Genomic DNA, 27059 nt, shown 5'->3' on the forward strand with positions numbered 1-27059 from the left:
GCCATGGAGAGAGAGAGAGCGGTGCTGGAGAGAGAGAGGGGGGGGGTGGAGAAGGACATGGCCATGCTCAGCAGGGACAGACGCACCCTGAAGAGAGAGAGGGAGGAGCTGGAGAGGAGGAAGGAGGAGCACCAGAGGACAGCGGCCGGAACAGGAAGGGAGCCAGAGTCCAGCCCTGACCCTCACCCCAACCCCGAGGCCCTGGAGCGCAGGGAGAGATTTCTCAGCCTGTTTCACAAGCTTATTGAAACTCTGTGAGATCTGAACGTGTATTTATGCTATTCACATACATTTGGAAAATTGTTGTATTTTATTTTATGTTAAAAAAATGTTGTCATTTTCAACGACCCCTATGATAATGTGTGTCAAAGCTTTTTGGCGAATATTCCGTTGAGATTAACTTCTCATGTTTCTAAGCTAACATGCTAGCCTGTGATTAGTATAACTGTAATACAGTTGTAGCAGAGCAATTGGTTTGGTTTAGCTGTTCATTTCTAGGTATGTCGCTTCATATAAAAACACACTGATAAGTTTTCAATGAAAACGTTAAGCCACTCCCATGTTGGAGAGGTCATCAAAACATCTTTATTCAATTGTGGTATTTCCATACAAAGCACACAATAGCAAGCTATTATAGTTATTATTCTTTAACCCATCCACACCCATAACACCCGCCCCCCCTCCCAAAGTCATACAATAGTCTTTAACGGTCTATGTATAGGCTATTGTGCATGGTTAAAACATCACTTTGAAATGTCATATACCAAATATTGCAGTTCATGTAAAAAAAGGTTTCTGAATATATATATTTTTATATTACAGTACAGACTTTACAACAAATGCTTGTGTTTCAATGCTTCTTTTATTGCATTAGATACTCAATTTACCTTCAGTAAGCACCAGCTTCAGTTTGATTCTGCTAGTTAGAATGAACATTTCCAAAAGTGTTAGATTCATCTTTAATATTAATATTATTTTTATCTTTATAAAACAAACATATTTAAACAATATTACTGGTTGTCATTGCCAGTCAGAAATACATAAACAAAACCAGCGGGATGTTTGCGAAGATTGCTTGATCAATAAAATAGATTCATCAGAACTCGATTGTTCTCTTTTTAATCAAGTTGCGGAACAGTTTGGCTTCTGACAAACGTCTGTGTTAGAGGGAGAGGTAGACTCTCTCTCTCTCTCTCTCTCTCTCTCTCTGCCCTGGTGTGTGTGTGTATGTGTGAATGTATGATTGTGTGTGTGTTTGTGTGTATGTTTGAATGGAACCAGTAGGCTTAAATAATCTTGTTAGTGATAGGAAGGTAGATGATTGTGTGTGTATGTGCAGATCGCCGTTCAGCATAGGCACAATAGAATGGTAGCCTGCTGAGGAGGCCTGTGTGTGTGTGTGTGTGTGTGTGTGTGTGTGGTATGTACATGTGTATTACCTTAGATAACAAAGTGGAGATATGGAAGTGTGCCTGCACATGCTAGTTGTGGTGCACATGTTGAGTCATACGTGTGCCTGAGCATGTGTTTCGTATGTTGTATGTTGTTGTCTATTTGTTGTCACTTGAATGTCTGTATGTATGTGTTTTGTGTCAGTGAAATGTGCAATTGTGTGTGTGTGAGTGTGTGTGAGTGTGTGTGTGTGTGGTCAGATGAGGTCCCCGACGGGCACGCGGGGCAGGCAGATGTAGGCCTGTGGGGTTCTGCTGAGGTTAATGGGGTTCCCGTCCAGGCGGACGTCCTCCAGAGCGTTCCTGATGTAGTTGAAGTCTTTCAGGTTGCAGAACGTGTCCTCGTGCATCATCTGGATGTTATTACGCTACAAAACAAAACAGCCACAAATAAATCAGAGAGTATCCTTTAAAAAGCTGACAGTGCGTCACACATGAGCATACGGAATACTACTGCCTGGACAGATTACGATGACCGTCTGGACAGATTCCTTGCTCCTCCACAAAGAATAGAATACCTGAAACACATTAATCCCATTGTGTATCACTATTACATTCATACGATGAAAATGGTGATCAGTTTACACTGTCAAACTTGGTGCACCCGCTGTAAACCCACTAGAGCCAATACTCCCTTCATCGACCCCCAGGGGACAGTGTTGGCCCTGCTTACGTCATCATACATCTTTTTATTTGTCACGCAGTGAAACACGCATCACACTAACTGGTGCGTAAGGTAGGCGACACACACACACACACACACACACACACACACACACACACACACACACAAATTGACTGGAGCGTCCACCAAATTCTTTTCCTTATCCCATCGTCCTTCCCCCTTAGGGACCAATTCAATGCTCCTGTCCGTCTTCACCATCATTAGCATCTGCTCTTCTGCATGTTTTTCATATTGGGTTCTTTATGGGGTGAAACCCTTGCGAACACGGCGAGAACATCGAGTGAGCGAGTTCGGGGTTCAGTGTCTTGCTCAAGAACACTTCGGCACACTGCCAGGAGTGGGGATCGAACCGGGGACCTTCCGATGCCCAGCCGGCCTGCTACCTCCCGAGATACACGCCTCCCTTGTAGGTTCCCAAGCAGAAGAAAAGAAGGTACCTGTAGATGCAGCGAGCGCAGGCTGTCTGGGAGGGGCACAGGGATGTGGTCGATGTGGTTGTCTGTGAGGTACAGGTACAGCAGGCCCGACATGTCCTGGAAAAATAGAGAGAGAAACGTTTCCGCCAGGCAGTCTATGGTCTTGTCCAAAATGTCCCCTGTGAGAGGATTCTGAGCATTAACATAGAATGAGGGTTAAGGTTGGGACAGGATCTGACCTATAAGGGAAGGGGTAAAGGTTGGAGTGAAAGGATGAACATGTGGAGTTTTCAGGTATAGTCCTATAAAGTCATCCCCACCGGGGCCTTGAACCCCGATCTCGCGGGTGGGAATCCAATGCTCTCACCACTACTCTACTTGTGCAGTGGAGATCGGCGAGTTGATGTTTTGGTGTCCTTCCAGTCCCTAGTGTGGGTTGGGGTTAGAATAAGGGTTGGGGTTAGGATAGGATCTGACCTATAAGGGAAGGAGTGTGGGTTGGGGTTAGAATAAGGATTGGGGTTGGGACAGGATCTGACCTCTAAGGCAAGGGGTAAAGGTTGGAGTGAAAGGATGAACATGTGGAGGTTTGGGGTATAGTCCCATAAAATCATCCCCACCAGGTCCTTCAACCCCGATCTCCCGGGTGGGAGTCCAATGCTTCCACCACTACTCTACTTGTGCAGTGGAGATCAGCGGGTTGATGTTTTGGTGTCCTTCTTTATTTTGGTGTGCTGGGACTACTGCCTCTTGTGGTGCCAACACAGAAATGCAGGTCAACATTGACCGGATGGAGGGAGGGAGGGAGGGAGTGACAACCAGATAAACGCTATCCTAGGTGCACTGGCTTACAGCCACGCAAAAAAACATACCAAACTCTATCTCTTTTGCACCATTCGGGCCACCCTAGGTCATGTTAAGCTTCACGCTACCAATACGGAGCCGACGCCGTGCTGTTGTTGTTTTTCTGTCACGCACCTTGAAGGCCTCTTTGTGGATGCCCGTGGCGCCGATGTTGTTGTGGCTGGCATCCACCAGGGTCATGGAGGCGGGCAGCGCGGGCAGCTGGGCCACACCATTCTCCCGGATCACCAGCTCCTCCAGGGCGGAGAGGCCGCTGAACGCGTCTTCGGCGATGGCGGAGATCTCATTGGCGGTCACATCAATCCTCTTCAGCTTGTCTGTGAGGAGAGAAGAGATCACACACTACTGCTGAAAGGGAAATGATTGTGTCGGTGGATTTTGTTAGTCTTGTCAAAATGTTCTTGGGCTGCAAATGTAGGTTGTTTTTTTTCATCAATGGGGTTTGTACTGAACATCGAACTTTGAACTTTGTTGTAGGATGATGCCGATGACATCACTAATTGACATCCACACCCATTCAATGCCCAACACTGCAGAGTCCCTCCCTCCTACTGAAACACAACACCTACTCATGTTGGCGAAGTCGGACTTCCTGATCTTCTGGATCCTGTTGTAGCGGGCGTAGAAGTGAGTGGTCTCTTTGGGGAGAGGGGGGATGCTGTCCAGCTTCAGGTCGTCACAGTAGACAGAGCTACCCAGACAGGTGCACAGCAGACAGGTGGGCATACCTGGGATGGGGTGGAAGATGGACGGATGGAGAAAGACAGAGAAGAGAAGATGGAGAAGAGAGGGAGAAGGGAGAGGGAGATAGAAGTAAGAAGTTGTGCACTTGAGAGAAAGGCGGATCAGTATGTCTGAGGTGTGGTACTGTAAGAAGCCACCAGCCTCAGTGATTGGACCATTGAGTTGCAGGTGTGCATTAACCTCCGTGTGGTGATGTGACTCAGGTTCTGATGGGACAGCTATGAGCTACAGGCACCGTACGTCATGAGGAGATGAGATGGAGGTAAAGTTGATTCTATACCAATGCCGGAGACTCCTACACTGTAGGATTAATGGTCAAGGCAAAACATATCTCAAATAAAAATAAAAATGATAAGCTTGGAACTGATGGTTCATCTTCCAGATGCATTTGACTGGGACAGTGTTTGTGACCAGCTGTAACAGATGAAGATGAAGTTACAATTCTGGAAACCCAGGTTCAGGGTTTTGATTGAACGGGGGTTCCTTCCTTGTTTTCAGCGCCTGCGGTGCGCCTGTACTGACCTCATGTATAAGCGAGAGCATCAGGCTCAGGTTCGGGTGGGTACTGACCTCGTGTGTCGGGCCCGGGCTCAGGCTCAGGCTCAAGGCCAGACTCCCCCGAGCCCACGGCCCCCCCGGTACCCTCCTGCGGGGTGGTGGGGCTAGTCGGCAGCAGCTCCTCCTCTTGTTAGACAGAAGACGAGGAGTCGAGGGGAGACGGGTTAGAACAGGGGCACAGCATCTGGCAAAGCCGCTCAGCTTGCCTCAGTGATCAGTAGCACACATACAGGTAAGCAATGTTAACGATGTTTATGACACATTTAACTGGTAGGAGATAGTTAAATGGAAATCTCAGGATGGAGTGTTGATCTGGTTATTGTCAGAATATTTGTTATCCATGAAAAATTGGCCTCACACAACCACATTAAAGTATTTTGTCCTCTTAACATCTAACCAGCTACTTATTTGTGATAATATAGAATATATGTCCATCCGCCTCATTGCGAGACGTTAAATCTGACACGTTGAATCTTGACAAAGCCAGTTATAAAAATGTCAACAGTCCAAATGACCAACAATCAAATGGAACTCTGATAACCGTGCTTAGCCATCTGAACTCACATTACAGATTAGATTACAAACTTCCATGATGTTAATCTCTCAGATTACACACTTCTCTCTCTCTCTGACGTTGCTCTCAGATGCCTCTCTGGACGTGGCCTTGGTTGTCTCCCTGCATCAGACCCCACAGACACCCACGTCCCTACAGGTCCCTACAGGTCCCTACAGGTCCGCTACAGGTCCGCTACAGGTCCCTACAGGTCCGCTACAGGTCCCTACAGGTCCGCTACAGGTCCCTACAGGTCCCTACAGGTCCCTACAGGTCCCTACTGGTCCCTACAGGTCCCTACAGGTCCGCTACAGGTCCGCTACAGGTCCCTACAGGTCCCTACAGGTCCCTACTGGTCCCTACAGGTCCCTACAGGTCCCTACAGGTACGCTACAGGTCCGCTACAGGTCCCTACAGGTCCGCTACAGGTCCCTACAGGTCCGCTACAGGTCCCTACAGGTCCCTACAGGTCCCTACAGGTCCCTACAGGTCCGCTACAGGTCCCTACAGGTCCCTACTGGTCCGCTACAGGTCCCTACAGGTCCCTACAGGTCCGCTACAGGTCCCTACTGGTCCGCTACAGGTCCCTACTGGTCCGCTACAGGTCCCTACAGGTCCGCTACAGGTCCCTACAGGTCCCTACAGGTCCCTACAGGTCCGCTACAGGTCCGCTACAGGTCCCTACAGGTCCGCTACAGGTCCCTACAGGTCCGCTACAGGTCCCTACTGGTCCGCTACAGGTCCCTACAGGTCCGCTACAGGTCCCTACAGGTCCGCTACAGGTCCCTACTGGTCCGCTACAGGTCCCTACAGGTCCGCTACAGGTCCCTACAGGTCCCTACAGGTCTCTACAGGTCCCTACAGGTCCCTACAGGTCCCTACAGGTCCCTACTGGTCCGCTACAGGTCCCTACAGGTCCCTACTGGTCCGCTACAGGTCCCTACAGGTCCCTACAGGTCCCTACAGGTCCCTACAGGTCCCTACTGGTCCGCTACTGGTCCGCTACAGGTCCCTACAGGTCTCTACATTACGACTGGTACTGACCTTCTCCAGGGTCAGGGATTAGAGTGACACCCGGATCCCCAGAGCCCCCCGAGGTCCCCGACTCCCCCGAGGCCCCCGACTCCCCCAAGGACCCCGACTCCCCCGAGGCCCCCGACTCCCCAGAGGCGACGGACTCCCCAGAAGCACCAGACTCCCCAGAAGCACCTGCCGCCTCCTGGGGGGGCGTTTCAGGGATGAGGGGCAGCTCCTCCTCTTGTTAGAGCCAAAGGGCAGGGTTAGGAGACAGGTTAGTGCTTCTCATTGGTGGGAGGGACAGTCAATAAAGCAAGCAATCAATCAATCAATCAATCAATCACACTCACAGATGAGACATTAGGTTAGATTGACAATGATTACAGGTAACACAAATGCAATGATAAATGGGCAGGACGATGGAGTGAAATGATCAATGCCGGTAAGTAACAAAGCAATGATGACAACAACTCATACAACACAGCGATATTAGGGATTATCAACACATTTAACCAGTAGGAAACCGTTAAATGGAAATGTAGCATTACAGAATGATAGAGATAATATATATATTTTTTTTTTTCCTACTTAACTTATTCTCTATTAGAAAAGCTATACCCAGGCACCAACTACACTCTGGTCTATTCTAGTGCTCTTCACCGCTGATCCAAGATAGACCCTTGGCTGCATTAGGTGTGTTAGCAGTGATCTGGAACAGAGGCCAGTGCACGGTGGGGTCATCTCGGACCAGGGGTGAAGAGACACCCGTCTATTCATCTATAGAAGTGTAGGTACTGACCTCCAGATATCAGTATTATTCCCGAGCCCCCAGAGCCCGAAGCAGAGCCCAGAGGATCCCCAGAACCCCCTGAGCCAACAAGGTCCCCAGAAGCCCCGGAAACTCCGGAGCCAAGGTCCCCAGAGGGCCCGGAACCAAGGTCCCCAGAACCCCCGGAGCCAAGGTCCCCCGAAGCCCCAGAACTAAGGTCCCCAGAGGCCCCGGAACCCAGGAGGTCGCCGGAGCCCCCAGACCCAGAGGCCAGGAGGTCACCGGAACCGCCAGACCCAGAGGCCAGGAGGTCACCGGAACCGTCAGACCCAGAGGCCAGGAGGTCACCGGAACCGCCAGACCCAGAGGCCAGGAGGTCCCCGGAACCACTAGAGGCCTCAGAGGCACCAGAAGCTCCAGAACCCACGGAACCCCCAAAGTCCCCGGAGATGTGAAGGATGTCAATGGGCGTCAGGCGCAGCTCCTCCTCTTGGTGGAGACAAGGTGAGGTGTTAGTAAGACAGACAGACAGGCCGGACCAGACACACCAGGCCTCAGACAGTCACGTTTACATCAACGATTAGGGGGAGACGTTAGGAGACACATGGTGGTGTAGCAAAATAACATTTAACCAATCACAGCTAGTTAAATGAAACTCATGCACAGAGAAGAGGATGGTTTGGAAGAGAGGTTGGCCCGCCAGTCGGGGTTTGAAGGAAGGATTGTGTTTTCTTCGAGGTGTCTTTCTTCTGTGTGTGTGTGTGTGTGTGCGTGTGTGTGTGTGTGTGTTCAGACCTTTCTGTGTGTTGGGTCCCATGAGAATCCCAGAGCCCTCTGATACCCGAGGGATGAGCTGTGGTTTGAGGGGCATCTCTTGTGCCTCTGCCTCCACCTCCTCCTCTTCCTCCTCTTCCTCTCCCTCCTCTTCCTCCTCCTCCTCTTCCTCTTCCTCCTCTTCGAGAGAAGCTCCTGGGGCAGGGTAGTTATAGTCAGGTGGAGCCAATGTTCCAATCTCTATCTGAGGGGAACACAGAGGCACAGAGTCAAGGGCATTGAGTGTGTGAGTGTGTGTGTGTGTGTACGTGTGTGTGTTTTGTCAATCAATCAATCAATCAATCAATCAATCAAAGCTTTATTTGTATAGCGCATTTAATACCCAGAGGCAACACAATGCGCTTTACAGAGAACAAGGGAGGTGGGCATACGACCCACCCCTACATATTCCAGAGGGTTTTGTTTGTTTGTGTTTAATACGGGGTAGCTAATTCAGTGAGTCTATTGACAGTAATTAGGGGTCCAAGCAGCCGCTGCTGCGGCTGGACACTTATTGCTTTTGTTATGCTGTGTTCACACCAGGCGCGGCGAGAAAATTTGCGCCGGCCAGTTCGCTCAATCTCGCCGCGGGATCAATGGTTCGCCGTGCGAATCCGCCGCAGAAAGTTAAAAAAATTGAACTTTTGCGAATGTCGCCGCACGGCGAATCCTGGCCACCGCGCGACGAGTTCTGCGATTCGCGCCGCCCGTGCCGCCCGCCGCCCAGTACGCGCGAATTGTATTGACTTTCTATGTAAACTCGCCGCGCCGCAGGAAAAATTCGCACCCGGTGTGAACACAGCATTAGGGTTAGGGTTAGGGTTAGACCCCTATTGCTTTTGTTCAAGTTCTTTCTTTCTTTCTTTCTTTCTTTCTTTCTTTCTTTCTTTCTTTCTTTCTTTCTTTCTTTCTTTCTTTCTTTCTTTCTTTCTTTTTCTTTCTTTCTTTCTTTCTTATTTTTCTCCCCTAAAAGTGTTTGTGCAGCAAAAACTGTATGCTCAAAACTCACAGTTGAATATCCCACCTACTACTCAGGCACATAAAATGGCACTCATTGACCTCAAGATGGCGCTATAACAATCATGTTTATGTTTTCACAATTATCTCAAGAACGGCTTGGCGCACAATCAAAATCCTTACAGTATTTTAATCTGCATCTTTACTCCAATGGTCTTATGCACAAAAAATTTAACATTTTGGGACTTTTCTTCAATTTTCTCAAAAACCTATTTCAACGAACTCGTCGGAAACCGTTGGGCCAATTGTCCCGAAAATTTGGCAGGATCATCTACGGACTTTGCTGAAGTAAAGTTACCAAAGAAATGTTGATACTTTGATCCATTTTGAAATGGCGCATCTTTAAACCTGTGTCGTTAAGTTCAATTTTACATAAATGTTCATAAATCAAAAATGGATAAAGCGATTGTAACCAAACTTGGTGTATGTCTTTGGACGCTAGGTCCAAGCTTCGATACGCAGTTTTGGGATATTCTGCCAATAGGGGGCCCCACAAATGCAAAAAGTTTATATCTCGTAATTTGCTACATGGATTCGCACCAAATTTGGCTCGCATGATCGAGTGCCATTACTCAGTCGATGCATAAACTTTGGTAATGATTGAATAAAGAGGGCGTGTTTTTTTTTTTTTTTTACAACAAATCTACATTTCTAGACATTTCACATTCCAAACTTCAAAAAATCAAAATAAATCACCCGTGCTTCCTACCCATCAGAATTTTTTTCAGCACTTCCACTGAACTGTGAGAAAAGTTTGCCTCACTACAACTTATGGTCAATTCAGAAGTCTGTCACTATATTTTTCAGAATATGTAAAATCAGTCAACGTCTACATCTCCAAAAGTCTTTATTCATAGATATATTACCATGAACCAGAACAACACTCTTTGGATACTACATATCAAGTGTTTAAAATGGTGTTCAGATTAGTCAATAAATGAATACTCAACAATATTCAGTATCTTGCAGTAATTTTTACTGTATGCACATTTTCTATTTCATCTAATCTTTTAACAAATTTCACCAAAATATTTGACAACAAACCCGAAAAATATAATGATTTAAATTTTTTAAAGAGAAATAACCCAGTTTTGCACATGTAATATTATTGCCTCAAGTTGTGCTACAGTATGTGAACAGCCTGTGTTCCTGGTGGCGCAGTGGTAATTCACCTTCTCTGGAGAATCAGAGGTTAACGGTTCAAATCCCCAGGTTGCTACGGCTAGGCCCTAGCTTATGTCAGTTTACCTCAGAAGTAGAAGAAGCTATGCTAGCTAACTAATATGTGTTTAATTAGAAACAATGCAGTGGTAGCATCTGTTGTGAACGCTTGTGCTTTAAAGGTTTTGCACATACAATATCATTGCCGCAAGTTGTGGTATGTGAAAAGCCTCTGTTCCTGGTGGTAATTCACCTCCTCTTCAGATTCAGAGGTTAACAGTTCATACCCCAGGTTACTCCGGCCCCTTGGTTAGATGTTCCTGTTTCTGCCCATCTGTTGTGATTGTGATTTAAAAGTTTATATGCCATATCCTGTGCTACTTTGTTCATTTTCAAGCTCAATTTCTCAATCTCCTGTGACAAATCTCAAATATCCAATATGTGCAAAATAAATACAAAAAGTAGGCTATATATTCAACTTAAAGGAGTAGTAAAGGGAAAATGCATGTTTAGCCCTGTTTTAAGGTTACTTATGATCAAATACAATGGTTCAGATCAAAACATTGACAAAACTAGCATTTTCGAGAAAGTTGATAATTACTCTACCACCGTTTTGGTCATACATGGATGTGGATGGGCATCTTGAAAAATCATTCAAAAACATGTTCAACTCTCGATTTCAAAGACAAGAAGCTCACTGAGGGTGTAATTGGTGTCCGTTGGTGTTCTGACATCAAATTCGCCGCAAAGTATGAATCCTGTAGGGTTTTATTGACCACTTCATGAAATCCATTGACTTGTATTGAAGCGACCGTTGTAGATGTGTAGATCAATCCGCAGAGGGGATTCAGGAAGCGGAACTACTTACGGTAGCTATTGTTATTGTTTATGTTGCTAGGCTACCTAGTTTGCGGAAGTTTACACACGTATGTGCTGCGACTAAATAGTTCTATGCTAAATTTTTAAAAAAGCCTTTCCAGATGAACTAGAATCTTACTTTATGGCGTATTATATGTCAGAACGCCAACTAATACCTAGGTGAGTTTCTTGTCTTTGAAATCGAGAGTTTAACATGTTTTTGAATGATTTTTCAAGATGACCAAAATGGTGGTAGAGCAATTATCAACTTTCTCGAAAATCCTAGCTTTGTCAACGTTTTGATCTGAACCATTGTATATGATCATAAGTAACCTTAAAACAGGGCTAAACATGCATTTTCCCTTTACTACTCCTTTAAGTAAACAGAATTTCATTCAATTTATAATTCATCCCGTTTAAACCTTTTAGCCATGTCTCTATTTTTCATGCTTGTACACAATGGTGATCTGATTTGCTCAGTTGTTGACTGATAAGGTGGTTGTCTTTATTGCAAAGTGTAGGGTGACGTGTTCAAGTGATTCCATTCCAAATGGAATTATACCATTTCAGTTGAACAATCATTAGGTTGTTCATTTACAGCACTGAGATGAACTGGCCTTTATTTCAACACACACACACAAGTATTGAGCAACATGTTGATGGTTCTTGGGCTAGACAAATTCCTGCTCAATCAAGTCATCTGCACCTTTGCTTCACTGGTCTTCTGCTCCTTTTCCAAATCCTATTTTTGACACCTCTTCACAAAGTGCTTGGACCCCGATCATATATTTAATAATTCCCAATCTTACTCCTGTTGGTTTTATTTATTTATTTTTTATTTAATCTTTAATTAACCAGGTAAAATCATTAAGAACAAATTCTTATTTACAGTGATGGCCTGGCAAAAAGCACAAGCTTCTTGAGGGAGGGGGGAAAGGGGGCTGTGAAAGAAAAATCAAGTTAAAGGACAACAGCCACAACCACAACAGTACAGACAGACAGCATGGAAAGACAACAGCAGACATCCAAACATAAAAACATATGAACTACTTGCAGCACACATATCAAGCACAACACAGACAGGCAGGTTCCATACTGTACACATCAGGCACAACACAACAGGAGTAGTAAAACACAAGCATTATGACAGGCAGGTAAAACAAGCAGTGCAGCAGCAGCAGCATGGGGGGTCAAAGGAGTAAAACATGTTAAACGCACAAGATACAATGATTATTTACAACAACAGCAACAACAACCACAACCAAAACATAAACTGACACAGGAGAAATGTGGACACAGGCAAGACAGTAACAGCTAGCAGTGAGACGAGAAACAGTTACATGTGTCCATGAGAATGTCCATGACGGAGACCTTAAAGGCTGATTTGGAAATGAAAGTGTCCAGTTTAAGTGTTTTTTGTAAATTGTTCCAGTCATTGGCTGTAGCAGCCATCATTAAGTTCACTAATTCACTAATTGACCTATTAGTTTTCAGGAGAATGTGGTGAGCTGACCGGGTGTTGTAGGCAGCTGATGAGATTTGTAGCAAGTGACATAGGTAGGGAGGGGACAGACCAAGGAGGGTTTTATAAATGAGCATGAGCCAGTGGGTATTACGAGGGGTGTGCAAGGATGGCCAGTTGACAGAGGAGTAAAGTGTGCAGTGGTGTGTTTTGAAAGGAACATTTGCGGCACACCGAATGGCGGAGTGGTAGAAGACATCAAGCTTTTGAAGTGTGCCCTTGCATGTTGACCTGTAAATGACGTCACCATAGTCTAGCATTGGTAGTATTGTCATTTGGACAAGGGGTAATTTGGCAGAGGGTGTAAGGGTAGAGCGCAATCTGTACAAGAAACTAAGTTTTGATTTGATCTTAGATTGTAGTCTGTTAATGTGGAGTGAGAACGACAGGGTGTTATCTAGCCAGATACCCAGGTATTTATATTCAGTGACCTGGTCTAGAACAGCCCCATCGAGGGTGGTGATATTTCGGCCTAGGGGGGGTGGGGGCCCTTCCTCCCAAACCACATGACCTTGATCTTGCTGGTGTTAAGCAGGAGGTTTAAAGAGGGAAAGGCCTACTGGATCTTACTGAAACTATCTTGAAGTGATGCGAGTACCAGATCTGGGGAGGGTCCAACGGCATAGAGTACTGTCATCAGCATAGAGATGGATAGATGAGTCTGTAGCAGAGCAGGCAATATCATTTATGTAAATGGGAAAAAGAGTGTGAGACAGGATTGAGCCCTGAGGTACACCCTTTGTGACAGGGAGGGGCTGTGAGAAAAGGTGTTCAGATTTCACACATTGCACCCGACCAGTGAGGTAGTTTGAAAACCATGCCAGTGACAGACCCCTATGCTGTCTTACCTGGTTGACAGAATGTTATGATCAACAGTGTCAATAAAATAAAAGTTACAGTTGCTTGAGTCTGAGAGAAGCATTGCATCGACCGACCTTGTCTTTCCTCCTAGAATTCCTCTGCACTATTTAAACCCGGCCAGGTCCAGTCTGGCTTATGGCTGATGGGCGTACATACAGCTGTTCTTTTGATAGTTCTGGATACATGTCATTGCTATGCCCGATGCTTTAAGCAATGAGACCTCACTTCCTGTTTATGCAGCGTTGCATTGACGTCGAGTGGCAGTCATGTTAAATTGTGGCTATTCACCATTATGTTAGGGTATGCATATTATTTGTGTCCGCTGACTTAGGGGGCATGCATATTAAGTAGAATGTCAAAGGGTTAATGCTTTAAGCAACAAGACCTCACTTTCTGTTTACGCGGCATTGCACTGGCATTGAGTGGCAGCCATGTTAAATTGTGGCTATTCACCATTATGTTAGGGTATGCATATTATGTAGAATGGCTGCATCCCAATACCCACCCTTGCACCAAAGCACTCCTGCACTTTGTGTGCGTGTTCCCGCCAAGAGTATAGGGTGTCTCATTTCTCATTTTGCGTTCGCAAGGGCGCACCCCACACCCCCAGTGCACCCTTTATGCACCCTTCTCTTGAGTCTGCATCGATGCACACTTCGCTGAAGTGAATAGACCACAATTCGTCAACATGCTGGCAGAAGAACATGGCCGGGAAAAAAGCATGTTGAAGAGTAAGAGAAAACAACTGTTGTAGGCGTCTGGTTTTAGAATCATGCATTTGAAGTAACAGAACATCTATGTAATATGCTGCAGAATTAATTTGGGTTATTAGTTCACATTGTTTGCAGTTTCGATGCAACAATATCTGCTACGCTAACGAAGCCCAACCAAGCATAGGCTACCACGTTAATGTTATACCGCATTGTGAGATTTCATATGGTAGGCCTATTTATTTAACTACTGAGACTGACACATTTAACTTCATCAAGCTTGGTCACCTCTTCAGGGGAGTTAGGTTTGTCTTTTATGGCATGTTCAAGAGGTGATCTTGTAGGCTATTTTTTTTCCTACTTTTTATTTATCTACGGTTTGATCAATAAACCTTTCAAAGAATCCTGACTGGTACTTTTTTTTTCATATTTGGGTAAAGACACTAGTTTAATTGGGCAGTTTTTTTGTCTGAAGTTGTCTGTAAAGGAGTCTGGATTGAGACTGACTTCCAAGGAAGCAATGCGTAATGACGTCATGATGTCATGTCGCTAAATACCTGTCGGTCAATCATCACGAAGACATCATTCTAGGAAAAAATATTCGCATTTGAACTTCAGATGTTAAATTGTTGAATCAGTTGTCAAAATGAAAAGCCACCAAACTGGTTATGCTGGCCAGCTAACATTTCCCAAATAAATGCTTCTCTGTTATGTTAGCCTAGTATTGTAGCCATCCAGTCATGAATGGTCTCAGTATTCTATAGCTTCAGATGAAGGAACAAGTTAATTTTTATCCTGTTCTTTTACCAACTACTAAGACAACAATATAGTAAGCTAGTTACTTTAGCTACACAGCTAGCTAAAGATATTGTCCCGAAAATCATTTTACAACTTGTTAAGCTATTTGTTCTGATGTTTCTGTTGAACCCCGCAGGTATCTACAGATAATTAATATAGCTAACTAACATAGCTAGCTAACGTTAGCCTACCGAAGTGAAAAACAAACATCAGATCAGATATATAAACAGGTTATTTTGATAAACCAGCCACATTTCGGGAATCTGCATGGTCACTTTCTCGTTTGAAAACATTCAAACTTCAGTGACATATTACAGTAACAGTCATAGAGACAAAATTGCTCAGAGCAGTGGAGCGGGCGCATGGGATTGTGGGATATCTTGGCCACCGAAGGATACATCTGTGCTGCCTTCAAAATCTGCCCAGTCGGAGGCACTTCAGCGAGTCGGGTATGTCTACAGGTTGGAGGCCCTGCCCAACTCGATGCTCATACAGCTCGATGCTCATGCAGCTCGATCCTGGTGTGGGGGCGTGTACAATGGCAACGACACAGGGACAAAACGCGAATTTGTGAATTAATTTAGCAACAGGTTCAATCTATAAGAAGGCAATCTCCCAGGCCATAGCAGCGTCATGGAGTCACGGGTAAGTCGTATTATTATGTGCAGGTGTTTGGTACACAAATAACACAAGTTATATTGTTTATTTGAGGAGAAATATGCGATGACCTTACTATTTAAAACTGAATCAATGTTTTCTGCGAATAGAAATGTAGACAACATTAGCGAATATTAGCTAGCTAGCCACGTGATAAGGTGACGTTAGCTGGTGAATATTAGCTAGTCCATTATAAGAAGAAGAGGGAATTTATGGTTGCGGACTTTAATGGTTTGTTTGTTTGATTCATTTCTTTAAGGTGCACATAACTGTTTTTACTAGCGGTCCAACCCGATCTCACCCATCTGTGTCCAAATCGCATGCGTTTACCACCATGCAATACATACAGCGTTGTCAAATTCTGCGTGCGATCCATATGCCGAGACCGGGTTGCAGCTGGTGGTTGCAGCCTGAGACGCGCGATGCGGTGCGTACCCATTCATAGCCTTCCGAGTTTCTCCACTCCAAGGTCCAACCTCGTAAATCAGCCTGATCTCTGTGTCCACGTCTGACCCCCGTGTTGATGTGGATGGTGCTTGTGTGTGCGTCATTGGATTTCTCTTGGCCTACAGAATCTAGCTAGCCTTTTTTTTGAACTATTTGGAGTCGAATAGTGTCGCTTTAAGGATGGAGAATATCTGCCACCATTCATTCACTATGGCGGCTGGTTCGATACACGTACGTATCTCGGGTTCTGGAGGGGGGGGGGGGGGGGGGCGGGGGCATATTCGAACTAGCGGTTGTATAGGCTGCAAGCTCTTTCAGGGCCGGTATGTGTTTTGATGGTACTTGGAACCTGCGGCCCATATCGAGTAAAGTTTTCACAGTGACTTCTTATGTCAGACCGTAATGCAAGCTTTTTTAGATGTCCGATTGTTTGCAGCTAAATGAAAAATAGAGATAAATTGTTAATTGGGGTTCAGTGTCTGGCTCCTTTAGATAGCTACCATTCTTACTAGCTAGCTACTGTTCTTACTAGCACTACATAGCGTTTTTACTAGCATTTCTACTAGCTAGCTACCTTTCTAGCCAGCTAGCTAGCTACCATTCTAGCTAGCTAGCTTGCTGCTAGCATCACCGTCGACAAAAGCACCATTCACATGGACACGGGTGAGACAGATTTAGCAGATTGGACCCATGAGTGAAATAACTCAGATGACGCTGTGGATGCGCTCTGCATATCTCAATACCACCCGCTGTATCGCGGTCCCAGCGTATGTATCGCACACAGAATTCGACATCGTCATGAATTACACACTATGAATTAATAATTTGATAATTTTTGTGATTTGGCCGAGATCAGGTTGGATGTTGAGTAGGCTACATTCCATGTTATGACATTGTTTCAACTCAGTGTATGTCTCCCTCTGCTGTTAATGCCACCATATATGCTGAATGCATTCTACATGGTCTAAATAAGACCCACCAAAAGATCCACTAATGCCTCAACACCTGTGGACCTACACAGTTAATATCAGAATCAGCTGTGCCTTCTGAAGAAACATCTGTCATATATCTGCTATGCCTTCTGGAGAAACATCTGTTATATATCTGCTATGCCTTCTGAAGAAACATCTGTCATATATCTGCTGTACCTTCTGAAGAAACATCTGTTATATATCTTCAGGGCCTTCTGCAAAAACATCTGACATTATCTGACACACATTAAATTATTGCATGTTGAGACAAAAGAGGACCATGATCTGATCTGAGCTGCGACATCTAACAGCTTGCTGCTCAACGCTTCAGTCATCAGCATTATTCAGTTGTCATCCTTTTCTATGAAGTTCCATATTTCTGGGACTGTGTGTGTAGCTATGAGTCTTCTGGTGTGAGTGCAGTAGCCTAACAATCAGCTCTGTGTTCATTCCACCAACCTTCAACCCAACAGATCTGGGTTGGCCATGATCTCCGCCCAGCTCTCATCCACTAACCAGCCTCCTCATTCCCAAACCCCTTCCCCCTCAGTCCAAATATGGCCATGAAAATACCCAGCTATGGCTTTGCCTACGCCGGCATGAACCCCATGGGAACCCAATTCTACACTGGGGACTTTCCCCACACTGAGACCCACATACCTGGAGAGTTCCCCCACACTGAGGCACAGATACCTGGGGAGTTCCCCCACACTGAGGCACAGATACCTGGGGAGTACCCCCACACTGAGGCACAGATACCTGGGGAGTACCCCCACACTGAGGCACAGATACTTGAAGAGTTCCCCCACACTGAGGCACAGATACCTGGGGAGTACCCCCACACTGAGGCACAGATACTTGAAGAGTTCCCCCACACTGAGGCACAGATACTTGAAGAGTTCCCCCACACTGAGGCACAGATACTTGGAGAGTTCCCCCACACTGAGGCACAGATACTTGAAGAGTTTCCCCACACTGAGGCACAGATACTTGGAGAGTTCCCCCACACTGAGGCACAGATACTTGAAGAGTTCCCCCACACTGAGGCACAGATACTTGGAGAGTTCCCCCACACTGAGGCACAGATACTTGGAGAGTTCCCCCACACTGAGGCACAGATACCTGGGGAGTGCCTCCACACTGAGGCCCATATTCCGGGGGAGTTCCCCCACGCTGAGGCCCACATACCTGGGGAGTACCCCCACACTGAGGCCCACATACCTGGGGAGTACCCCCACACTGAGGCCCACATACCTGGGGAGTCTGACAGAGTATAGAGAGCTCCCTGAAGTACCCATTCCCTCCACATGAGGGTGCTAGAGTGCCGGACCAGATGTTCTCCCCACTGTTAGGGAAGCGACCAGAAGGGACAGATGAGACACAGGGAGGAGGAGAGCGACGGCGACAGTGATATCCATAGATGAGGACCACTTTGCTCTTTAGTTGATCCATTTAGGTGTTGATTATGATTTTCATTTTCAATTTCAAGTGAACTCAAATACCACATTTATTAAATCCACAGTTCATCTTGATTTATCCTGGTGCCCCTCTAACTGTGCGGACATAGTATTGAACATGTAGGGCACACGTGAATACACTCATGTTGATTACTTTCAGAGCATCAAGGCGTCCACAAAGGTTTCCGGGTTAATCTGACATCACATCCAGCACAGGAGTCATACCAGGTTACTCATAACCAGGAGTCATACCAGGCTACTCATTACAACCAGGAGTCATACCAGGCTACTCATCACAACCAGGAGTCATACCAGGCTACTCATCACAACCAGGAGTCATACCAGGCTACTCATCACAACCAGGAGTCATACCAGGCTACTCATCACAACCAGGAGTCATACTAGTGCTGCCTGGCTGGTCACTTCATCACAACCAATCAGTCACTGAGAATGTTGCCTGTGTCATACCAGTCCATTAAGTGTGATGCTCCAACAAATTAGTCTCTCAGGATGACAGAAGTTACATAGTTACACACAGTCTTCCCACAACAACATCATATCTAATTATTACCAAACATCAAATCAATCAGTACATCAATAATATACCTGTTATAAACAATCAACGATGATCAGTCTGAAATGCACCAGGCAACTGTTGACCTCTGCATGTCTCTGTAAAGTGCATTGTGTTGCCTCTGGGTATGAAATGCGCTATACAAATAAAGCTTTGATTGATTGATTGATGTCCACAAGCCTTCCATCCATAGACATAACAACACCTGTGTGTGTGTGTGTGTGTGTGTGTGTGTCGGGGAGGGGGGGGGAGGAGGGATCAAGGGGTGTAGGGGAAAAAGTTCAAAGGTCACTGTTTACCAAATAGGTGGGCCACACAAATCACCCTAAGACATTTCATGAGGATTTCTTTCTAATGTAATGAGGGAAGTTCAATGAGAACGTATTCTGTTTTGCAGCAGCAGCCGTGGGGTTCAGAGGGAATACTTTTGTTTATTTATTTATTTATTTATTTAGAGGCTCATTCGCCTCTGCACTCATAAAAACCCGGAGACATGGTTGTTAGTACTCATCCTAGCCCACTCAATCACCTCCCATACTACAAGATCTCCTAGTCTGCATTGAATACTGTACAACTAAAACAAATCCCTCCGCACTGATACAGTCAGTGACACTGTGCTGCTTCCAGCATTTAAACCCTCCTGAACGCTGGTTTTATTATCAGCCACATGGGGGTGCTGAAACCCCACTCTGTCTCCCAGGTGATACCTCTCTCTCTCTCTCTCTCTCTCTGGCCCATGAATCCTCCAAAGAGGGAATGGTCCTTGTGGAACCAAGACTCACATGGTAGCTGCAAAAATCTGAGCTCTCTACTCTCAACCTCTGTCTGCGGGCCAGACTGAACAGTATTAATCTGATCAAGGACAAAGACTCCACCAGAAGAATCAAATGCAAATGACCAATGTTGATTTTTCCCTCCAATTAAGCTGCAAAGCACTATGAGCAAATGCATTTAATGCAGTGATGCATGAAATTCAACTGCAAGTCTTGAAAGTTTGGTGGTGGCAGAGTTTGTGAGACAAGGTAGGCCTTTGAATCGTCCAGTCAGCTCGCTGCTACTCTCCCCACTCCAACCCCCCCCTAAAGCAAACAAACTCACCCCAGGGACACGAGGGGTTAAAGCCTGGAGGCTACCAAGTAGCAGGGAAAAACCTTGGGTAAACAACGTGGGGATAGAAAATACAGAGAGTGAGAGAGCGGGGGGAGAGAGGGAGAGAGACAGAAAGAGGGAGAGAGTGAGGGGAAGAGAGAAAGAGGGAGAGAGAAAAAATGGGGAGAGGGAGAGAGAGAAAGAGGGTGAGAGGGGGAGGGAGAGAAGGAGGAAGGGAAGAGAGGGAGGGAGGGGAAGAGAGATTTCATGATATGAAACAGAGAAATCAGTCATGGTGTTGAATGTTCTATGCAGCACTGTGGCTGGCTGCTCTTATTATGATAGTGATCGTATTACCAGAGGATGTATTTAGAGGAGGACCAGTTACAATATACATTCTACTTAGTGGCTTAGAAATAAGATCCTCAACTTACTCTTTACTTTTTTTTAACTGGCACAAAACCAACCCACAAATCATATCTGCTTTCGCTGAACGCTGTGTGTTTGCCAAAGTTGTCAAAATATATCCATGTCTCCTACATGTTTGGGTTCATTGGCAGGGTAGTGTAAGTGTGCATCGGACTGAGAGAACCGTCCATCTGCCTGTGTGGATCCATGTCTGGTTGGACACCTCCTGTTCCCCCTCTCCTCCGAGGGAAACTCTCACGACTTCATGATAAATACTCCTCTCTGGCAGGTGGAATGCTTACATTAATGATAATCCAACATAGTTTACTGTGGATTCTTCTCTGCCAAAATGTATTTTCCTCCCGACTACCCATCTGTAGATGTCCAGCCCAAGCAGCATGCGTGACTGAAGCTAGTGAATCAAGCCCCGCCCTCGTCCTGCAGCATGTGTCAGTCACAAAGTCCTGGGTCACCTGACCGGCCGCAGGCCAGGGGGGGGATCACGCCGGCTGGTCTGTCTGGCAGCACAGTCACACTCGCCAGCACTTGAAATATCAGCCATATTTAAAATGACATTTAAAATAATTATAAAATGGCTGGAACTGCTCAGACCACGTTTGTAAATTTAACAAGTTTTTTTGTGTAATTTTACCACTGACAGACATAAAAACTAGTTTTTGAGTTGACCATTACAATTGTTGACAGGTATGGCAGGTGTATAAAATCAGCTGCATTTCACAATCAAGCTTCTATTGACTGTAGCATCATCCCGGATTCACAGATGAGCACCTCTGAGAATCAACTTCAGGATAACACCTTGTTTCTGCATTTACAACTGCCAGGAAGCAACATCAGCTCCTGGCTCTGTGAATTCCCAGTGTCTGCAAAGACCTTCACATGCAGCAGACCATGGCAAGTGTGCTGAACAAATCAGAATAAGCTCTGAGGACAGGAGCCCTGAGGAAAAAGCAAATAGAAATCCAATAGAGCAGAGAGAGAGAGAGAGAGAGAGAGGGAGGGAGAGAGAGACGAAGAGAGAGAGAGACAGAGAGACAAAGAGAGAGAGAGAGGGAGAGAGACAGAGAGAGAGAGAGAGGGAGGGAGAGAGAGACGAAGAGAAAGAGGGAGAGAGGAAGAGAGAGAGATGGAGAGAGAGAGAAGGAGAGAGACAGAGAGAGAGACAGAGAGAGAGAGAGAGGGAGAGAGATGAGAGAGGGGGAGAGAGAAAGAGAGAGAGAAAAAGAGAGGGAGAGAGAGAGGGGGGAAGACTCAGCATTCCAGAGCTACTGATCTCACTCTGGCTCAGTTCTGCCCCTCAGCTCTTGCCATGGGGGGCATCCAGTCAATCTAAGCCCTTCATGACCCCCCAAACGCCAACCTATCTCCAAATATGCCCTTCCACCCTTAAGCACTGTTTGAAGGAGAAGCCATGACACTTTCTCACAAATGTAAGACCACTCAACGCTACGATCATGAGATTTGTTTTCCCTCAGCTTGGCTTGAGCTTGGCTGCACCGAGGGGCTGCAGGGACCCACTGGATCAGAGGTTAGAGGTCAGAGTTTCCCCCTCCCCCTCCAGTCTCAGGCGGCTCTACTCTGTGCTATGGAACCATTTGTAAGAATCGAAGAATCATCTGAAAAAAAAAGAGAAAAAGAGATGGGTAGAACCCTTTCAGGCCAGTATAGGTTCCAGAACCTTTTTCAGGTAAGACAGAACTATGTGGAACATTAGGGTTCTATCTGGAACCTTTTTTCAGAGGGTTCTTTTATGGTTACCACTGGTTCTTGATAGCACCCTTTCTAGAGTGTTCACCGGCTTTATATGATCAATCAATCAATCAATCAATCAAATCTATGTATGTTGGTCTAGCAGAAGGGCAGTATTCAGGGCAGTATTCAAATACATCAACGGTTAGCTTACACATTCAGCCCATGTAGCCCAGCAGAAATCAAACCAAGCCATCAAAACTGTGCATGTACTGACATATTGTGCATCTTTTGGATACAGTATTTCATCTTTTAAAACCATTGACCAAAGATATCAGGCCGTTGTAGGAGAGCAGAAAAGGTTCCTGCTGTGCTCTCGTGTGTGTGTGTCATAACAGCTAGATGTGTATTGGCCTGTGGGCTGTATGTGTTGGGAGCTTGGCGATGGACTGTGCCCAGACCACATCAGGATCAGTTTAGGTGGTTTGGCTCAGGCGGCCCAAACCCAAAATCTGATCTTGCGATTCTTCTCATGCCAGTTTGACATTGTTTTGGCCTTATTTCTTTGTTAAAATAAATCAAATCGAAAAATCCATTCCCAGTCCAAACCGGCATTGCATACTGGTCACATCTCATCCAGCTGGGCTGAGTTGTAGGGTACGTCTGGGATAGATGTTCTTTCTCTGCTCTACTTCCTCCCTCTCTCCCTGCCTCTTTCACTCCTCTTTTACAGTAAGTAAGTAAGTAAGTAAGTTTTATTTATATAGCGCCTTTCACAGCACGAATGCACAAAGCGCTTTACAATACAAATAACACATAAAAAGGGAAGAAAGAGCGACATACAAAATGCAATACATATAAAATACAAGGCAATTACGACATACAAAATACATTACAAGGTAGTTACAAAATACCAGGGGAGGGGAGGGGGGGAGGGAATTACCATACAGGCAGCCAGCCTCGACAAGCAGCCATACAATCGGCGCGGCCAATAACCTGAAAGCACTGTACTGTAATGAGAGAGGGGGGGGGGGTGTGGGAGCGATACTGATCCTGATTCCTCATGTCACACAGAACCTTTGGCCTGAGACAAACCCACAAGACAATCACTGGCGGAGACTCTGTCTACTTTACTGCTTCAACATACCTGTGTAACTCTCTCACGTCCAAATATAGGCTTTACAGAATGTACTAACTGAACATCATTCCAAGCCTCATAGATCACCTGCATGATACACACATTAGATCCTAACCTTTTTTTTCAAATTTTCAGTTTTCTTCAGACCATTCTGAATCTAATGTACTGTAGCCTACCCCAGATCCTCCAACATCCCCCATATCCCCCCCAACAGGTGATCAGAAAGCATTAGCTTTGCAAAACATGAGCTACAATAACGTCCAGTCCAGCGGGCATACCTAGTCCAGGGGCTGATCGTTTTCATAACTAACTACTGCTATAGGGAGGCAGTTGTGGTAACCTGATGCGCCAGACGGCTTGCTCCACAAAGCCATCTGGGAACTCTCCGTTGGAATCTGTTTAAAAAAGGGTAGGCACTTTCAAAACTACTTGGCAGGTGATTGGATGAACCATCTGAAAATAATGTGAAAAGGTCTATTATGAAATGGTGAACGACTGCAAAATCAAAGTGAAAAATCTCAGCCATGTGTGTCTGGGAAGCAAATAGATTTTCGTTCCAAGGTGCCTCTACCAACAGAACCATGGTGAACCTGACAAACTCTCTATCAACAAAACCATGGTGAACCTGATGAACTCTCTACCAACAGAACCATGGTGAACCTGACGAACTCTTTACCAACAGAACCATGGTGAACCTGACAAACTCTCTACCAACAGAACCATGGTGAACCTGACAAACTCTCTACCAACAGAACCATGGTGAACATGACAAACTCTACCAACAGAACCATGTTAAACCTGACAAACTCTCTACCAACAGAACCATGGTGAACCTGACAAACTCTACCAACAGAACCATGTTAAACCTGACAAATTCTACCAACAGAACCATGGTGAACCTGACAAACTCTCTACCAACAGAACCATGGTGAACCTGACAAACTCTACCAACAGAACCATGATGAACCTGACAAACTCTACCAACAGAACCATGTTGAACCTGACAAACTCTACCAACAGAACCATGGTGAACCTGACGAACTCTACCAACAGAACCATGTTGAACCTGACAAACTCTCTACCAACAGAACCATGGTGAACCTGACAAACTCTCTACCAAAGGAACCATGGTGAACCTGACAAACTCTCTACCAACAGAACCATGGTGAACCTGTCAAACTCTCTACCAACAGAGCCATGGTGAACCTGACAAACTCTACCAACAGAACCATGTTGACCCTGACAAACTCTCTAGCAACAGAACCATTGTGAACCTGACAAACTCTACCAACAGAACCATGGTGAACCTGAGAAACTCTCTACCAACAGAACCATGCTGAACCTGACGAACTCTACCAACAGAACCATGGTGAACCTGACGAACTCTACCAACAGAACCATGGTGAACCTGACAAACTACCAACAGAAGCATGGTGTGACCTCAGCAATGTTTGCACAGAACTGCTGCTGTACCTCACCCTACCCGTTACTGTTGCAAGTGCGGAACGCTCATTCTCCAAGCTCAAGTTTATAAAACGTATTTAAGAAGCAGAATGGGGCAAGAAAGACTCAGTGGATTGGCTATACTGTCAATAGAGAACAGCCGAACCAGGAATCTGAACTTGAGCAGTATTGATAATGACTTTGCTGTGCGCAAGGCCCATAAGATGATCATTTAATGGGTGAGTACAGAGTTATTTTTTTCTGAGTGGGATTGGGGATTTAAATCAATGTAATTCTCATGTTATTGGGGAATGTGCCCCTATAAGCTGCTGTGCTTTCCTTGATGCCATTTGTTCTAACGACATACAAACTGCCGTTGTGTTAAATTTTTAGTGCATGCTGGCTAAAGCTATATCGTTTAGTTGTAGAGATCAGGCCGTGGTCCAAGGCAGCCGGCTGTTATTATTGTGTAGTGCATTTGCCGGTTTCGGAGTTGTGTGTCTGTGCGTGTGTGCGCACGAGCGTGCGCTACTATGTTTGTTTGGGTGGGGTGTACGTGTGTGGGTGGGACCCGAAAAATATATTTGCCCCGGGGCCTCTGACAACCTAGTTACGCTGGTGACAAACTCTCTACCAACAGAACCATGGTGAACCTGTCAAACTCTCTACCAACAGAACCATGGTGAACCTGTCGAACTCTCTACCAACAGAACCATGGTGAACCTCACAAACTCTCTACCAACAGAGCCATGGTGAACCTGACAAACTCTCTACCAACAGAACCATGGTGAACCTGACGAACTCTACCAACAGAACCATGTTGAACCTGACAAACTCTACCAACAAAACCATGGTGAACCTGACAAACTCTCTACCAACAGAACCATGTTAAACCTGACAAACTCTCTACCAACAGAGCCGTGGTGAACCTGACGAACTCTACCAACAGAACCATGTTGAACCTGACAAACTCCCTACCAACAGAACCATGGTGAACCTGATAAACTCTACCAACAGAACCATCGTGAACCTGACGAACTCTACCAACAGAACCATAGTGAACCAGACAAACTCTACCAATAGAACCATGGTGAACCTGATGAACTCAGACCAAACCATGCAACAGGCACAAGGGGAGACATTCTTCATATTTAATTTGATTAACAGTCAAGAGTCAGGCTCACAAACTATATTAGTAGGAATTATTCACCAACAAATGGTATGAATGTCTAGAACAGTATTTCATGAAATTACTATTGTGCCAAATTAAGTATGTTATCTTCTTTAACTTACCAGGATCAGTTAGCTATTCAGTTATACATATTATAAGTTAAGAGACAGACACCAACTCCACCACCTCCATAAGCACTGAACTACTTTTTAACCATTCATGGAAGAAAGACACAGCAAGTGGCAGCAGGCCAGAGCAAGACAGCATCAAAAACTCATTTCATGATGAAGAGGGGTTTCCAAGGCCTTCAGAATACCAACATCCGATCCAAAAAACGGCACCAAAAATTAAACGTAACACAAACCAGTCATATAACTGCATTACACAACTGATACCAATCACCACGCAGCTCCACCAATCACCACCCAGCCCCACCAATCACCACCCAGCTCCACCAATCACCACCCAGCCACACTAATCACCACCCAGCTCCACCAATCACCACCCAGCCACACTAATCACCACCCACTCCCACCCATCAACCCCCCAGCTCCACTACTCACCACCCAGCTCCACCAATCACCAAGCACTACCCCAACCCCACCAATCACCACCCAGCCCCAAACAGTCTCACCATGTTTCCTTACCTGAGGCTCATCAATGGTCAGTCCATCTTCATAATCATAGATATCCTGGTTCTCATTCAAGTTTTCTAGATCCACATCGTAGTTGGCGCTGTCGTACGTGTCTAACTCCACCTGCCGGGGGTGTCTGGGGGAGGACACCACCGCTTTGAGGACGAGGAGTCCCAATACAAGCCGCACTAACATCCTCATCGTCCACCTGGACACACACACACACATACACACACACACACACACACACACACACACACACACACACACACACACACACACACACACACACAGGAAGGTAAGTCAGTAAAACGTCTTCAACGTCCACCTGGACACACACACACACACACACACAGTAAGGTAAGTCAGTAAAACAACATCCTCATCGTCCACGTGGACACACACACACACAAAAACACACGCACACACACAGGAAGGTGAGTTAGTAAACCAACATCCTCATCGTCCACCTAGAAGGTGATTCAGCACAGGAAGGCGGTGATCTGAGTTGAATAAAGGTTCACTACTGTCGCAATGGATAATCCATCCTTGAAGTTGTCAAACA

The 27059-nt window shown here is 45.7% G+C and overlaps 1 protein-coding gene across 1 annotated transcript; it reads right to left on the reverse strand.

Moving 5' to 3' along the window:
• Positions 1-1648: 1648 nt before the first annotated feature.
• Positions 1649-26689, reverse strand: LOC311317041 (uncharacterized protein; the record flags this gene model as incomplete). The annotated part of the gene is made up of 9 exons (XM_084448039.1): positions 1649-1819; positions 2574-2669; positions 3531-3733; positions 3986-4144; positions 4731-4844; positions 6316-6528; positions 7088-7544; positions 8058-8075; positions 26507-26689. 9 exons carry the CDS (start codon positions 26687-26689, stop codon positions 1649-1651), a joined length of 1614 nt encoding a protein of 537 aa, XP_084304165.1.
• Between the last annotated feature and the right edge of the window lie 370 nt (positions 26690-27059).

This window comes from Borostomias antarcticus (genome assembly GCF_949987555.1).
Source record: "Borostomias antarcticus genome assembly, chromosome: 13".
NCBI classification, from domain to species: Eukaryota; Metazoa; Chordata; class Actinopteri; order Stomiiformes; family Stomiidae; genus Borostomias; species Borostomias antarcticus.